Source organism: Meles meles, chromosome 20, assembly GCF_922984935.1.
Source record: "Meles meles chromosome 20, mMelMel3.1 paternal haplotype, whole genome shotgun sequence".
NCBI classification, from domain to species: domain Eukaryota; kingdom Metazoa; phylum Chordata; class Mammalia; order Carnivora; family Mustelidae; genus Meles; species Meles meles.
Genome location: NC_060085.1, coordinates 37480966 through 37498948, shown reverse-complemented (window position 1 = coordinate 37498948; position 17983 = coordinate 37480966). Strand labels below are relative to the sequence as shown.

The 17983-nt window shown below is 43.1% G+C and overlaps 1 protein-coding gene across 4 annotated transcripts in view; it reads left to right on the top strand.

The window, feature by feature from the left end:
* The window catches only part of FRMD4B (FERM domain containing 4B), a 219629-nt gene that overhangs the window by 36054 nt on the left and 165592 nt on the right, over nt 1–17983 (top strand). For 2 of the 4 annotated variants that reach the window (XM_045991683.1, XM_045991682.1), the window contains exon 1: nt 14255–14739. The exons of 1 other annotated variant lie outside the window; for it this stretch is intronic. In XM_045991683.1, coding sequence (XP_045847639.1) covers nt 14578–14739 — 162 coding nt within the window. In that variant the 5' untranslated portion in view covers nt 14255–14577. Of the gene's footprint in view, nt 1–14254; nt 14740–17983 lie in introns of those variants that run through there. One more of the 4 variants, XM_045991686.1, reaches the window with a different exon arrangement.

Below are 17983 nucleotides of genomic sequence, written 5' to 3'. Positions count from 1 at the left end.
TAGTTTCTGAACGTTCCAAGCACTCTTGAAAGGGGCTTTAGAGAATAAGCCACTTAGGAGGACAAATATGTCTTGTATAATCCCACTGCTACTGTCAAGACCTATTTGAATCAGGTCAAATTAAAATCAAGATGGTTCCACATATCACCTTCTTAGCACACAGTGTCCTCTGCTGTAGTAGAAATAGCTCACAGTTAAGTCATCTGATCACCTTCCTAGGTCCTAACCATTTTTTCCCAGTCTTGTTTTTCATCTGAGAATTGCCCTAATCCAGCCTCATTTTCTCCCCACTTTTTCTTTGGAAGACACTTCTAGTCCTAAGGAATAGTTTGCAAGCCTTGTTATTTTTGGCTCTCCGTTAATTCTAAGCTTTCTTTTAAAGAACACTCAATTTGTTTAAATGGGTGAGGCTCTCCTAGGACCATGGATAGCTTTTGCATGGGCATTGACTCAATGGTCAGGTTTATTGAGAACCTACTATGAGCCAGGTGCTAAGCGATGGCGGCACAATGGTGACAAGGCAGGCGCTCGTGGTGTGTATTGTCTGGAGGGGTGTGATTAAGCTGCTGTGATGGGGTACTCTCCTGCTATAATGGATCAACATTCAAGCTAAGGCTGGAAAGATAAACAGGAGTTCACTGGGTGAAATTCTGGAGTGAAGAAGAGTGTTCAGAACTGAAGGAACAGCAGATAAAAAGCCTGGGGCAAGGGAGTTGGAACCCAAAAGAAGACCGGTGTTGCCTTCTGTGATGAGGAAGAACATGGAGTAGGAATCACAGATAAGAAGCTGAAAACGTGACTCGGAATGTCAGAACAATCCTCGCAGTCCGATCTCATTATTTGAATTATTTACTGGCTTACCCATCATTTTCCCTCAATAAGTAGAAACTTCAGCTCAAGTTGAATAAATAGAGAGATATTAGGCTCCAGATTAGTTAGAGTGTTCTGCATTTCTGTGTGAGCAATTCTCTTTGTTTTCAAGGACATTAGAGTGAATGAAATGGAAGTGCCAGGCTTCATATTGGGGACACTCATTTCCAGGTTTGTCAGGAGATGAAAGCCTTTCTAATGCTCTCCATAGTGGAAGCTGGACCATGCGCAACACCACCGTACTCTTCTAAGCTGGGGAGCGTGTGGTGAATTAAGTACCAGATATCAACCCACTTGGCCACTGCATTTCAATCAATTTCATTTGCTGCTTAAACAACATACGTGAATTGGAAACTGCTGAGTTGAAAGAAAATCCAACAATCCCTGCACTGAGGATTCTTCCCTTAAGACTTGTTTGTTACAAATAGGTTTTTTTTTTCTTTCCTTCCTCTTAATCCTATTTTACCTTCAGTGACTTCTCTAGAAGTATTTCAATTCTGATTATATGGTATTGTTTTCCTGGTATTTCTTTATTCCTTTTAAATAACTGTTTCATCCATACAGCATGATGTATCTGTTTAGATAACATGGACTGTATCTGGAGGGGCATACAAAAAACTAGAAATAGTGGTAGCCTTTGTGGAGGGGAGACGGGCAGGCCTGCCACTTCCTTACATAGCATTTTCATGCGGTTTAGATGAAAAGGATTGTTTCCTCAGAGCTATGAGTTATGGCTTATCCAGCAGAGCCCAGGCTCGATTATAACCTCTCCTCACTTCCTCAGCCACATACCATTGTGCAGTAAACAACTTGAGCAATCTTACATGGCAGTTCTGGAAATCAGCGGGGGAACCAGGATGGGAGAGAGAGGTAACATTTCATTCACTGGAGAATAACCTGTGTATGATTTCATGTGCATTTCAGAATTAGAAATCTAAAAGTAATATGTGCTGATATAGCAAAGCAGGAAAAGGAAGGCCTCCAAAATAATAATAATAATAATAATAATAATAATAATAATAAGCATCAAGTAAACCAAACTCAAAATCACTATCATTAATTTGATGTATTTTCCTGTGGTTTTTTACCTGCCTGCATTTACTGAGTTTCACAGTAGAGTTCGTGTGCAGTAATTTCCTGCTTTTATTTTTACTCTGTTTTGTATAATAGACATTTTTTTCCAATCAAGAAATTCAAACACCTTTTCCTGAGAAATAAGTATTGTATGCTCATTGTAGAATATTCAGAAAATATAAGTAAAGATTTGAATGTATTCTATTTTTTTAATTTATTTATTTGTTTGCTTATTGGTAAGAGCTTTATTGAGATAGAGTTCACTTTATGTGTTTGAAGTGTATAGTTCAATGGCTTTTAGTATATTGACAGAGTTGTGTTCTTCACTATAAGCTAAATTTATGACATTTTCATTGACTTAAAAAGAAACCCTGTAACCGTTAGCAGTCATTCCCCATTTCCCCTACCCTCCATTCAGACTGCCCCACTGAGCCCTAGGCAACCACTACTTTCCATCCCTATTGACTTGCCTAATTTTATGTAAATGACATCATTTTTGTTGTCTTCTTTCACTTAGCGTAGTTTTTTTTTTTTTTGAGATTCATCCATGTTGTAGCATGGATCAGTATTTCCTCTTCTATTGTTACTTATTTTTTATAATTGCTTGATTATTTATTCTTGATTAATTTAGTCACAAATCATAAAATTCACCCTTTTAAAGTACACAATTCAGTGGTTTTTAGTATATTCACAAGGTTGTACAATGATCACCATAATCTAATTACAAATTATTTTCATTACTATAAAAAGATACCCCAGGGACTGAGTCAGTTAAGTGCCTGACTCTTGATTTCAGCTCTGGTCATGATTTCAGGGTCATGAGCTCCAGCCCCATGTTGAGCTCATGCTGGGTGTGGAACATGCTTAAGATTCTCTCTCTCCTGGGGTGCCTGGGTGGCTCAGTGGGTTAAAGCCTCTGCCTTCGGCTCAGGTCATGATCCCAGGGTCCTGGGATCGAGCCCCGCATCGGGCTCTCTGCTCAGTGGGGAGCCTGCTTCCTCCTCTGTCTCTCTGCCTGCCTCTCTGCCTACTTGTGATCTCTCTCTGTCAAATAAATAAATAAAATCTTAAATTAAAAAAAAAAAGATTCTCTCTCTCCCTCTGCCCCTCCCCCTCTTCTCTTTCTCTCTCTCTCTCTAAATAATTTTTTTTAAATAAAATAAATTATAAAAAAAAATTCCGTACTCATTGCTAGTCTCTTCCCATTCCATCCCCCCAAAACCCTAACAACCACTAACCTATTTTAGGTCTCTATGGGTATATGGCTTTTTGTCTGGTTTCTTTTACTTAGCATAATATTTTCAAGGTTTGTCTATGCTGTAGCATGGGTCATTACTTCATCCCTTTCCGTGGCTGAGTAATATTCCTCTATATAGCTGTACGGCCTGATATGTGTCCACTACCAAGTGACAACTGAGCTGTCTCCACTTTTTGACTCTTATCGATAATGCTGCTATAATCATTTGTGTGCAACTTTTTGGGTCAACATAACGGAACATATACTCATTATTGCTAACTCATCTTATATTATGTGGATATATCACTTTCTATTCAGTCTGTTCATCAGCTGAGAGATGTATGGGTTGCTTCCACCATTTGGTTATTAGGAACAGTGTAGCTATGAGCATTTGTGCACAAGTGTATATGTTTTTAAAACATATGTTTTCACTTCTTTAGCGTATATACCTAGGAATGGAATTGCTGGGTCACAGGGTAATTCCCTGTTTAACCTTTTGATAAATTGCTTATCTTTTCCACAGTGGCTGTGCCCTATTTTACATTCATACCAACAATGTGTGAGGTTCCTTTTTTTGTTGTTGTTATTTTTTTTTATTTGTTTATTTTCAGCGTAACAGTGTTCATTGTTTTTGCACCACACTCAGTGCTGCATGCAGTACGTGCCCTCCCATTACCCACCACCTGGTTCCTCAACCTCCCGCCCCCCCACCCCCGCCCCTTCAAAACCCTCTGGTTGTTTTTCAGAGTCCATAGTCTCTCATGGTTCATCTCCCCTTCCAGTTTCCCTCAACTCCCTCTCATCTCCATCTCCCCATGTCCTCCGTGTTCTTTGTTAACATGCTCCACAAGTAAGTGAGACCATATGATACTTGACTCTCTCTGCTTGACTTATTTTGCTCAGCATAATCTCTTCAGTCCCGTCCATGTTGCTACAAAAGTTGGGTATTCATCCTTTCTGATGGAGGCATAATACTCCATTGTGTACATGTACCACATCTTCCTTATCCCCTCATCCGTTGAAGGGCATCTTGGTTCTTTCCACAGTTTGGCGACCGTGGCCATTGCTGCTATAAACATTGGGGTACAGATGGCCCTTCCTTTCACTACATCTGTATCTTTGGGGTAAATACCCAGCAGTGCAATTGCAGGGTCATAGGGAAGCTCTATTCTTAATTTCTTGAGGAATCTCCACACTGGTCTCCAAAGTGGCTGCACTAACTTGCATTCCCACCAACAGTGTAAGAGGGTTCCCCTTTCTCCACATCCTCTCCAACACACGTTGTTTCCTGTCTTGCTAATTTTGGCCATTCTAACTGGTGTCAGGTAGTATCTCAATGTAGTTTTAATTTGAATCTCCCTGATGGCTAGTGATGATGAACATTTTTTCATGTGTCTGATAGCCATTTGTATGTCTTCATTGGAGAAGTGTCTGTTCATATCTTCTGTCCATTTTTTGATATGATTATCTGTTTTGTGTGTGTTGAGTTTGAGTTCTTTATAGATCCTGGATATCAACCTTTTGTCTGTACTGTCATTTGCAAATACCTTCTCCCATTCCGTGGGTTGCCTTTTTGTTTTGTTGACTGTTTCCTTTGCTGTGCAGAAGCTTTTGATCTTGATGAAGTCCCAAAAGTTCATTTTCGCTTTTGTTTCCTTGGCCTTTAGAGACATTTCTCCACATCCTTGCCAACTCTTGTTATTATCCTTCTTTTTGGTGATAGCCATTCTAGTGGATGTGAAGTAGTATACCACTGTGGTTTTGATTCGAATTCCCAAAGGATTCATGATGTTGAGCATCTTTATATGTGCTTAGGAGGCATTCATGTACCTGTTTTTAAAAAAATGTTTAAATCCCTTGCTTTACTTTTAAATTAGCTTATTTGTCTTTTTCTGATTTAGTTGTAGCTCCTTATATACTTTAGATAAAAGTTCCTTATCAGATAAAAGATTTGCAAATATTTTTCCCAGTCAGTGGCTGGGATTTTTCCCCCCCACTTTATTTATTGTATTCTTTGAAACACAAAAATTTTTAATTTTGATGAAGGCCAATTTATTTATTTTTTTTCTTTTGTTACTTATGCTTTTCATAGCATATCCAAGAAACCACTCTCTAACCCAGTGCCACAAAGATACACAATTATGTTTTTTATTTCACTCTTACTTTCATTTCTTTGATCTATATTGAGTTAATTTTTGTATACGATGTGATGTAGAGGTTAGAATTCATTCTTTTGATGTTACTGTCCAGCTGTCCTACCACCATTTGCTGAAAACACTACGCTTTCCCACTGAGTGGTGTTGGTGCTCAAAAATCAGTTGACCATCAATGTGGATTGATTTCTGCACTTTCGATCCTTATTCCATTGAGTTATGTATCTATCCTTATGCCAGTACTAGTCTGTCTTGATTACTATGGCTTTGTGGTTAGTTTTGAAATGTAATCTATTGAACATAACAAAACATCCAACTAAAACAGCTTAAACTATATAAGGTCTTTTATTGTTTAAGTCTCACTGCGAGTTATCTGAAAATAGACTGCTCCCAGGTAGATCTGACATGTAAACAAAGTCATCAAAGACCCAGACTTTAACCATCCCTTTTTCTCCTGTCTTTGGTTGTCAGTACATGTCCTCTTGGTCACAAGATCGCTGCTATGGCTCAAAGAATTATCTTCATCCAACAATGCCCCAAGCAGGAATCAAGGAATATGCTGACAAAATTCTTGTGTTCCTTTTTTTCAGAGGGAAATGTTTTTCAGAATTCTTTAGTGGGGCACCAGTTTAGTGTCTGCCTTTGGCTCAGATCATGTCCCAGGGTCCTGGGATCAAGCCCCACATGAGGCTCTCCACTCAGTAGGGACCCTGCTTCTCCCTCTCCTTCTGCCCCTTCTAATACCCCCCCACCCCCATGTGGCCTCTCTCTCTCTCGCAAATAAATAAACAAAATCTTTTAAAAAAGTTTTTTTAGAAAGCTTCACTTTACATCTTATTGACAGATGGAATGTCATGCTTTCCCTTAAATCAGTCAAAATGAAGGGTCTGAAAAGAGGGATGGTTGATGAATAGACAGCCGACACCATCTGCCAAAATATATAAACAGACAAAGAATAAATCAAAATCACCTGCAAGCCCACCAGACTGAGATTATCATGGAATTTTTTTTAGAGTAAAGGACATCTACCTTAAATTTCTTTGGTGCCAACTCCTTCTGGAGTGAAACTCCTGTTTCTTTCCTTTGTTATTGATTGAAGACCAGATCATGAAGTTCTTTTCCTCATTCTTCTCAAATACTGCCTAGAGCTCTCTAAGCTCTGGATCTGAAGAATATACAACTGTTTTCTCGACTCTATGAAGTCTCCATAGGCCCTGGGCCTGTAGCTTGCAGCTTTCAGCAGCTTTCTCTTGTTGACAGTCCCTTTTGTAGTTGAGAATGCTACGTCACTAATATCATCTTTAAGTTAATTTTAGGAAAGCAAGATAAAATAAATACCTTTATTTCTTTTCTTCTTCTTTTTTTTGTTTTTTTTTTTAAGATTTTATTTATTTATTTGACAGAGAGAGATCACAAGTAGACAGAGAGGCAGGCAGAGAGAGAGAGAGGGAAGCAGGCTCGCTGCTGAGCAGAGAGCCCGATGCGGGACTCGATCCCAGGACCCTGAGATCATGACCTGAGCCGAAGGCAGCGGCTTAACCCACTGAGCCACCCAGGCGCCCCTTTTTTTGTTTTTTACATGCCAAACTTTGTATTTTGTTCTTGCTGCCTAGGGCCAAATAGTCGAAATTCCTAGTAATAATCCTACCAAATCATTCTGTATTTTTTAGTAATAACAGGAAAATGTATTTTTTATAACTTCTTTGTTTGATGGCCAGAGTATACCTAGTCTTGTGAATTCTTACTACTTTGTAAACCTTCGATCTTGGCTGATTTCTCTTTTTCATTTTACTAGTTATTGCTACATACACAGTTTGATTGATCTTTGGAGAGTCAAGATTTTTTATGTATCTTTGGTTTTCTTCTTTCATTTATTGCATAGAAGTGAAGGTCCATTGGGTTTCAAGTAACAGCTCTTAACTCCCATAAAAAAAGTATATTACTTTTCATTTTCTTCTTCTTCTCATCACTGTTTTATTCTTACTTAAATTGGGTAACTCCAAAAGGTGGGCATTTTGTCCCCTTCACTTCCTGGAGGGATAAATAAGTCCCAGAGCCATTCATACCCTATAAATTATAGTATGGGGCCAGAGAAAATAACATCAATACAAAAAAAAATGGTCCTTTTGTCTCTAAATTAGGATTGAAAATTAGCAGGTATTTAAGATGCTTTTAAATGCTCTTCCCTCTGATCTCAGCAAATCACCCAGCTTCTCTTCGCCTTGGTTTATTTATGCATGAAATGGGACCAGCAAAACCTTTCTCCATTTGACCTTGGGAGAATACTGTGGAAATCAACTGATGCTATGCGTGGACCTGACTTTATTTAGAAAAAAAAGGTGCTACAGGGGCTTCTGGATGTCGCCAATAGTTAATCGACCGACTCTTGGTTTCAGTTCAGGTCTTGATCTCAGGGTCCTGAGATGGAGCCAGGCATCAGTCTCCTCACTCAGTGGGGGGGTCTGCTTGAGACACTCTCTCCCTTTCCCTCTGCCCCTGCCCCTCCCCTCCTCTTTCTCTCTCTCTCAAATAAATAAATAAATCATTTTTTTAAAAAGGTGCTAAATAGACCAATTTCTTACTATTTTAATTTTGTCCTAGTTGGTATGCATGTAAATTAAGTATAAATAAAAGGTGACAAATTATGGGGGTGGGAGGTAAGTCACAACATTGATACTATTCTTCTTTCAAGAAGGAGGTCAGCTCTTTCCCACTCACCTCTGTGGGCTTCTTTGGAACCAACATCCCCTCCAAGTGCTTTCTTATCTACATAGATGACTTCTAAAATTTGACTTGGCAGGAGCTTCCACTATCTGTTCAATGGATTAACTAGTAAAAATGGAGACAATGTGGCATCTAGCATGTTGCCCCCCTTTTGTACCTCATACAATAAAGACAACATCTCTCCTTTTTCCTTTGAGCAAGAAGAATTTGGCTTAATAAAATAAGAGATGAGATTTTTGAGGAAGATGAGAAGGCTTTGTTTTGTTTTGTTTCTTCCTTTTTTTTTTTTTCCTCAAGGAGTGGAATGAGTTTGCCAAAGGACAGAAACTGGATAGATGCCTTCGTGCTGGATATTATTTAGTTTGTAGTGTTCTTAGATCTTTATGATGCCAAAAAGCCATTCAAAGTCAGGACGGCGGCTGCAGCCTACTGCTCAGCCTAGTGGTCAGCCCTGGGCAATCTTAACTGGTTCCTTCCCCTTCTGGATTCTGCTACTTCCACAGACTCCCTTCCATCGCCTCCTGCTTGAGTCCAAGACTGGAAGATCCTCCTCACTCTCTCAGCCAAGCGGAAAGAGGAGTGAACACAGGGATGAAGGGAAGAAGACCACCCAGCCTCTGGCTCAAGGGGGATCAAACCAGAACTTCTCTCCCCACCAAGCCCTCCTACCTCTTCCTTGGTTGGGGTGGGATATAGAGGGGGGGAGGGGCAACCAGAGCCCCTGGATGAGGAGAAGCCTGCCTCTGCACAGTTGCTTTGAAGGGAGCACCTTCACCCATCAAATCCTCACCCTGTTCTGCAGGTTAACGCCCTGGGGTCCCCAGGGAGGGGTGGGGGGTGAGAGAAATGTTGACTCCTTTGGCTTAGTTATGTAGACATTCCCACAAGCCTATGCTAAGCCTTTTCCTCTCACCCCTGGAACTCTGCAGCTGCTGCCCAGATGGGCTTCCCTGCCTCTGCTACTGTTCAAACATCCTTTACTTCTGGTTTTTCTAAGTTCCACAAATCTGGGATCCGTCTTACCATAGAGGCCTCATTCTTACTGCTTTCTGCGTGGAATGTTATTTGGAGCATTATTTGTGTGTGTCCTCCCCGTCACGGAGCTCTCCCCTACTCACCCCTCTGTCTCAGCTGCAGTGTCATGTGATGCATTCCCTGACCCTCCCCCCAACCCCCTGCCACATCCTACATTCCATGTCTCCCTTATAACTCTTGTGGCAGTGCCCGCTTCCTCTTGTTACTTGGTCAGTTGTCTGCCTTCCCCCACTCTACTCTAAGACCCACCGGGACAGAGATCATCTCTGTTTTGTTACAGTGCATTCTAAGTACTTAGTCCCCTGCCTGACATATAATGCAAACTCAATACATAATTTTTTTAAGCTACAAGAGTATGTATTTGGGAAATGGAAGACCTTCTTTCTGTATTCACTGTTGAGACAAACAGTCATTCATTTGTCCGTTCAATAAGCATTTACTGGTTGCCTGCTATGTGCCAGCCACTGGGGAAAGAAATATGAATAAGACCTTTTCCCTACTTCTTCCAGTAGTTTCTGAATGGGGGTAGCTCCTACCCTACCCAGGGGCATTCAGGATGTGTGGAGGTGCTTTTGTCACTGATATCATAATGACTGGGGGACTCCTGGCTGAGCCCAGGGTCACAAAACATTTTCCAGTGCAAGGGGTATTCTTCAACCAAGAGAGACTATCCAGCCACCCACCCCCAAAACACCCCCAGGGCTTCCTGATAGAGCTTATAGTCTAATAGAGAAAAGAGGAAGTAGGGGAAATATCCTGTCACAGGAGAGATTCTGTAGCATTGCATGGCCCAAGGGAGACATTAGTGTTATAACTTGGCATCATTGTGGTGGAAATTTTTGTAATGTGCCCCACAAAGTCTTTCCCCCCAACTAAGGAGCCTCTAATTTAAATGAAATGATAAAACCAGAAGTCAAAGTACCATAATAAAAATAGTTGATGATGAAAATTAACTATTCCACATTTTTATGATAAATCACCAAAGGTAGGTGAAGATAATAGCAAATAGCATTCCAGTTCTTTCTCAAAGGACGTTAAGTTCATTATCGCTCTCGGTAAGTACCCGAAAAGCATCATAGGATCATAGTTGCATTCTTCCCTCCCCAGTCTGCCTCTTGGGAGAAAATATCAAGAGGGAAGAGTGTTTCCTCCCACAGAAGTCATGTAAGCGGAAGAGCGGAGTGTAGCATTTAACTAGACCAGGGTTCATCAGTTTGCATGACTGACATTTTAGATGAAGAGTTCCCTTTTGTGGAGGCTGACCTGGAGATTAGAGGATGTTGAGGGCCATCCCTGGCCTCTACCCAGCAGACTGCAGTAGCATTCCCCCCCACCCCCCAGCTGTGACAACCAAAACTGTCTCCAGATATTGACAAATGCCCCAGAGGGAGGGATGCAAAATTGCCCCTGATTGAGAGCCATTGAACTAGATATTGTTTTCATCCCCCTCAAGCCCAGAGTCAGATATTCAAGCTCTATCAGAATTTAGCCATGCTGGCTTTTCAGGTGTGTAGACAATACTATTTACAAATGTCCACTGGCACAGGGGTGCCTGGGTGGCTCAGTGGGTTAAGCATCTTACTCGATTTCGGCTCAGGTCATGATCTCAGGATTGTGAGATCAAGCCCCGCTTTGGGCTCCATTCTGGGCATGGAGCCTGCTTGAGATTCCCTCTCCCCCTCTCCCTGTGCCCCTCTACCCTCTCCACCCCCTTGCACTCTCTCCGTCCAAAAAAAATTGTCCACTGGCAGTGAATTTTTCATGGGCAGAAGGGACCACTGGAAGCTGCTATGTTACCCACTGGCTATCTCCTTCTAGAGACAGGAGTTGGCATTTCATGCTGTCTTCCCAGCATTGTGCTCTTCTTCCTGCTGATTGCTCAAAGGAGAACCTACAGGAGCCTCAGGGATAATGACAATTTCTCTTTTACCTCCGTAGCAGAACTCCCAGGTGTATGAGTAATGCTGTCACCTGAAGCATCTTTTTAAGTCTCCAGAGAGAGCTGCAGGAAATTACAATGTATTGCAGGGAACTGTGATGCTGAAGAGGAAAGAAAGTCCTCTTCTAGAAAGAAAGAAAGGAAATTATGAGCAAGATAATTTTGTAGCCTGCTTGATTTAGCTCCCTTTCCACTGGAAATTGCAGGCCAGCTTCAAGGGTGCGTGCCTGCGATCTGGTTTGTCCCATGTGGTTAGTCCATTTTAAGAATGATGCCACACTTGGGTCGCTCTTTTCTCCACAGCTGCACATCTGGGTTTAGTGGCCACCCTCCTCCCCCACATTTGTCCCTAGTGAGGAGGAACTTGCCCTTCCTTCCCTGTCCTAGAGCTCTGTACTTCTCCTTCTGCAGGAGAGGAAAGCTGTGTGGGGAAGAAGCAGCACCAGTGTGGACGTCGGTGTCTTTATTTGTCTTAGATCCAGCTCTGGGCATCCACGGCCTCTCCACGTCCCCCAGCAAAGGTTGGCTGTGCTGCAGAAGATGGAGCTTCAACAAGCTTTTCCGGAACTTGAATGAAAGTGACAGACTTGCCCCCTGCAAACTAATCACCACCGACTGTAATCTCCAACCCAGAGAAAGAGCTAGGAAAATAGATGTAGATGATGAGTTGAAATTAAAAAAGAAAAAAAAAAAAAAACAAGAAACAAAAAACCACAAACCTTACTTCTGTTTCATTGAAAAAAAAAATTTAAACAGTTCATGATTTGCGTGGAGTGGTGGTGGTAGTTTGTTTTCTTTGGGTGCTTACCCTTTGCCAGCTGCTACACTAAACACTTTCTATGGAATATTTTATTTCATTTTCCCCAAAACCCTAGATGGTGGATTCTGATATTATCCCCATTTTATAGATGAGGACACTGAGACTCTGTGGGTTTTTGGAACTTGTACAAGGTCTGAAAGAGCAGGGATTTAACTCAGGTGTCTTTCTCGTAGGAGACTCGTCTTCTACACATGTCCTACAACAGTGCTTTTCCCATGTAGTGTGAATCCCCCCAGAGGCCACGTGAGCACTGGGATTGCTGACCTCACACCAAGAGTTTCTGATTCTGGAGTGGGCTGAGAACATGCATCTCTCACCAGTTCCCCCAGTGATGTTGATGCTGCTGGTTCAGGTCCTGCACTCGGAGAACCTGACCCCACATCCCACTTCCCAGAAAATAGTATAAGCACTGACTTCGGAAATCTGGAATGTAAATGACTGTGGTCAGAATTGAGTGCTGACTTTAGACCTGTGCACAGAGAGATAAGAGCCCCAGTTTCTAGAGCATGTCTTCTGAGAGCCTGGTGTCATGAGACAGAGATAATTGACCTGTTGGAGGTTTTATTCTGGTATTCCCCTTGCTGCTCGACATTTCCGAGAATACAGTCACGCTGCCTCATTAAATCAACGTACCACCTCCATTCACTCATACGAAAACTCCCTTCTTGAAGTCCAGTAGTATTCCATTACAAGGATGACATTTCATTTTCAAATGATACGTAGTTCAGTTTCTTTTGATTCCGTAAGACCTAGTATACGCTTATTCTGTGTAAACACTGGGACCATTGTGTTTGGAAAACATCGCCAGAATGCTAATACTCGTGAGCCCAGAGGGTAGACTTACCGGGAAGAATTGTTTCCAAATCTTGGATCAGGTCGTGTGTCCAATGAACTAATTCAACAAAAACTCATACGTGATTTTACTGGTAATAAGAATAAGTAAAAAGTAGTAGGAGAAATGTTATTTAAAATTTCCCGATTATGGGTCCTTCCAAAACAATGGGCACTTTGAGAACACATTTTTGCATTCTGACTGATTGAGTTTCACCTGAAGTAAGATTCCAAAGGCACATCTGAAACCTGAAATAAAGCTGATTTACTTGTCGATAATCTGTTCTGAAGCCTTCTGAGCTAGTTCAGGAAAAGGGTTTTAGCACCTTACCTCTCTGCCACTTAATAGCCAAGATAACAGCCCAGGTGTGAAACTACCAATAAAAAGACCATTGTCCTACAGATGAATTCAGGAAACAAATAACATCCTGAAATTGGCTACAGTGCTTTTGCTATAAGAAAGTGAGTTGGGGGAAATCAGAGGGGAGACAAACCATGAGAGACTGTGGACTCTGAGAAACAAACTGAGCGTTTTGGAGGGGAGAGGGGTGGGGGGTTGGGTGAGCCTGGTGGTGGGTATTAAGGAGGGCACGTATTGCGTGGAGCACTGGTGTGGTGCATAAACAATGAATTTTGGAACACTGAAAAAAAATAAAATAAAATAAAGAAATGTTATACCATTATATGGAACTGAATTCTACACATATTCTAAAGGGAAACAGGGACTGGTGGTATGTGGGCTCCTTGGGCTCCTTTTCCCAAATGCCTTAGACGATATCAATTCCAGGGGGATAACTTCAACAACAACCACAACAACAAAACACTAATTGTCTGGTGACTTCAGGCGTGGTCCGTTTCCTTCAGTTTTGAGTCAGGAATAAACTACCTGTGCTGTTTTGTGCTAACAGCTGCGGCTAGACATATCCAGAGGCTGAATTTTCCAGAACCCAAGCAAGGATTCTCTTGTGAGCTTCTATGTTCCAGCAAATAGTGACTGGAAGCTATTTGCTAAAGACCAAGAGCACTCTTTGTTTTTCTCAGGAACAGATTGCTGCATGGGTTTTAGTACAGTGGATACGTAGGTGGGGGACCCTGCACTCCGGCTGGCAACAACGGGCAGGTTGTCATTTTCTTGGAGACCCTCACATGAGGAGCAAAATCGGGTTGTGCAGCCTCACAGACACTTAGTTGCTCTGAGACTGGTGTCTTCATCTCCTGCCTCCAGCACAACCAAGGAAACGTTCAGGGCTAATTTCCCCAGGGAAGTAGGGTCCACAGGGATGCTGTGGAGGGTTTTTTTCCCCCCTCCTGCCTCTGTGACTGCCCAGAGGTATTTATCAGCGTGTGCAGAGCAAAGCCCCTGTAGTGTAAAGTAAAATGCTCCCCAAAGCGGTTTAGGAGACGGGGCGTGTGTGTGTGTGTGTGTGTGTGCGCGCGCGCGTGTGCGTGCAGAGAACGTGCAAGCAAGAGCGCTGAAATGCAGCTCTCGTCTTTGCATGCGAAGAGTCGCTCCACGTCCCCCTCTGCCCAGCGCACTCGGGGAGCGCCAGGGGGAGTCCTCGCAGGCCAGGGCTTCCCGCGCCCCGGGAGCGCCGAGGGCTCGCCTGGCGGAGCTTAGCGCAGCTCGCTCGGCGCTGCCAGCCGGCGGAGCGGGCGGGGGCGGACACTGGACTTCTGTGTGCCAGCCGCAGCCGTTGGCTGGCAGGCGCCCAATCCCGGGGCATGCCGCCGGAGGCTGGCCTGGACGCACGGTGAAAGACGAGTTTGGTGGCAGGCTTGACCCCCCCGGGCTGCCCGCAGAAGCCGGCGGTCGGGCCGCGGCGGTGGGGCTGGGCTGGGCTGAGCTGCAGCGGTGGGAGCCGGGCCGCCCCGGGGTCCCAGGGAAGGGGGCGGCATGGCTTCGGTGTTCATGTGCGGCGTGGAGGACCTGCTGTTCAGCGGCAGCCGCTTCGTGTGGAACTTGACCGTGTCCACGCTGCGGAGATGGTACACGGAGAGGCTGCGGGCTTGCCACCAGGTGCTGCGGACGTGGTGCGGGCTGCGGGATGTGTACCAGGTGAGCCTGGGCGCGCGGCGCCGCGGGGGCCTCGCAGGATGCCGGGCGCTCTTGGGAAGCCGGTTCCACCTGTATGATTTGATTCTCTCTCTCCCTCCACCTCTTTTTTAAACTCCTAGCGGACTGCTTGATTCCTGGGTCCAGTGTTCAGCATCCGTGGATAACTGTTGCCTGACAAAGCTTGTGAATTTTCCCCAGTGGGCATGGGGACGCTTGCGAGTTAGACCAGCATTTGCAGACATCTGGTTCAGAGCGATGGTGTACTGCCTGGCACTTAGCTCAGAAAGCTAGCTAGCTGGAGCTTTGCAGCAGAGGGTCTGCGGGAAGCGACTTTGACATTCAGATGATTCCTCCCTTTTCGCTTTATTAGGGTGGATGGGAGTGAGCACTTCAGGACCGAGGATTTCACACCGATTTATGGTCAGAGGGGCCTTGCTGGATTGGCATTCTTTCCTTTGATTTTATTTCAGTTTTCCACCAGGCAGCCCCAACTTGCAAGGCAGAGCCAGGAAAAGCTGATTCGCTGTCTACTGGCTTTTGGAGGAAGGACAGCAAATTGTGAACACTTTGCAGGAGGATGATGGCTAGGGTAGGAAGGGGTGGCCTCGCAGATGGTTGGAATGCTTACGTTTGGATTTACTCTGCTCACACAACACAGCCTCTTTATTTCCCTGCTAGGTCCCATCCTGCAGGCAAAAAATGCAGCAACTTTGTTCAACTAAGAGACCGTTTATCTTCTCTGGGACTGCAGCTTCCCTGGATTTTTTTTTTTTTTTCCTTTTTGACAGTCATTTGTGGATTTAAAAGTCCTTTGCCTGGGTGGGTTAATATCTTTGAGATTAAAAAAAAAAAATCTACATTGCATTTAGGATGATTATACCTGGTGTTTACTATGGGACTGTATCATCACGTTTTCTTCCATGTGATGTGAAAGCAGCTCTATTACAGTTCCTCGATGCCCCCTACCCTGACCCCATGCCCACTATGGCTATCATTTATATATCATCATACTGAATCCTATATGTGATCAAGCCTCTGGTTTTGGCAAGCTGTAGCCTTCCACCCATCAAACAAAATGAAAAGAGCAGCCCCTGAGGTTAAACTGAGGGGATGTAAAGAATCAGCATCCCCTTGTCATTGTTGATGTCCGTCCGTATCATCCTTGTTACAACGTGAGCGGCATTTCCTTCATGCTTTCAGGACTCTTGCTTTAGAGAACATGTCTGTGATGTCTTGCATTTTGGGAAAATTCAGAAGCCAGGCTGAGATGCAGGACGGCCTGTGGGGGGTTTGAGAGTATTATGGAGCTGTGGACATATGCCTTCTGGCCACAGTACACAGATTACCTGGCTTTTGGGAGCCAGAAGTGTCTGCGTCTCGGTCTTTTTGTCTTTAGGGAAATCACTGTTGCGTTGGTCTGTAGGAGAAGTGACCCCCATAGAGTTTTGGTTTTGCTTTTTAATGTTGGAGAAACTTTCAAATGGAGAACAAAAATATTGGAACCAAACAGACAGTCTCTATGCATCTCTGCTCAAGGTTCAGGTTATGTATTTCTTATTTCTTTGCTGATAGTGACTAATGAGGTTAGGTTCCTGAATCCTGAGACACACACACCCCCATCATGGAGTCTCTATAAGTTTTATTCAATTATTATTTGTTAGCAGAAGTGCAGCTTGAAGGACTATCCTACTAAATTGTAAGTTTTCTCTTCTGTAAAATGGATGGTTACTGAGTCAGTACCCTCTCATGATAATAAGAGAGAGCATCTAAAATAATGGTGGCCATTTTTATGAGTATATTCATAAGTAGGAAAAGATCTCTAAAGTTTCCTAGGCTTTGGGAGAAGTAAGAATTCTCAAAATATTTTAAAACTTGGGAGAATCATGGATTTCTTAATTCTACAACACAAGTTAATTGTTAGCAAAGAAACACCATTTTCATGAATGTCTTTTAAATACTGAGCAAGAAAATAGTGACTTAAATATGTACAGAACTGAAAGGCAGTAAAATGAAGTGGTTGGTACCTTAGACTCCAAGTTAGAGAGACATAGGAATAAATCTAATCTCTCTCTGTGTTTGATCATACGTAAGTTACTTCATCTTACCCTGATTCAGTTTATCATTCATAAAATGGCAAATACAATAGTGCTAATCACAGAGGTTGATAAAAGAATTAACTGAGGGATGCCTGGGTGGCTCAGTGGGTTAAAGCCTCTGCCTTTGGCTCAGGTCATGGTCTCAGGGTCCTAGGATCAAGCCCTGCATCAGGCTGTCTGCTCAGCAGGGAGCCTGCTTCCCTCTCTCTGCCTGCCTCTGCTACTTGTGATCTGTCTGTCAAATAAATAAAATCTTAAAAAAAAAGAATTAATTGGTACATAAGATATTTAGCACATTGCCTAGAGTTTAAGAAGCATCATGTAAATACCATCTGCTCTGTCATTTGGGATTTATAATAATAGGAAACCCAACTCTAACCTACAAAATAAAAAGAAGGGACTTTTGACAAACTGAAAAGTTTAGCAGTTGATGAACTTCAGGTATGGCTTGATCCAGACACAATGTTTGTTGTCCAAGATACTTTTAGCCTTGTCTTTTTCATGTATCGGCTTTTTCTTCAGCTGGTTTCTTTCCTCATGATAGCGGATAGCTATAGCAGTTCTAGGGCTTAGATCCACATATGAACCCATCTAGAATGAAAAAAAAACATTTCTCATCTCCACCAGCTATCCAAAAAAAAAAAAAAATCCCAGTTTGCTCTCTGATAGATTAACTTAAGGTCTGTGCCCACCCCCAGTGCCATGCACTAAATGGCTTGGGAAATGAGATTATAATTCAGGCATTCTCAGTGGGAGTGATAGGAACCCCCTCCCCCCCCCCAGCAACAATTATTTCTTGGGAATGGGAAGGGGGCACCAAAAAATCCTACTCTTTTTGTGTATAAAGCACAGATATGCATACAATACCTAAACAGAGATACAATATATTTTTGGCATTAGAATTTGCAGGGGGAGGGGGTGACTAGCAAACAAAAAACTATCTATAAGACTCCTTAAGACGATGGTAATGAATGTAACTGTTGAGAAACACTAATTATACTGATAGGCTTGGACCAGTGGGGGAGCAGACCCATTTCTGCAGCTGGGAGTGAGGTTGGTCCCAGGCAGACCACATAGCTGCCAAACAATGGGGGAGGGTCAGTGCTCAGTTGGGGTCCAATCCGCAATGTCCACTGCACCTGCCTTTT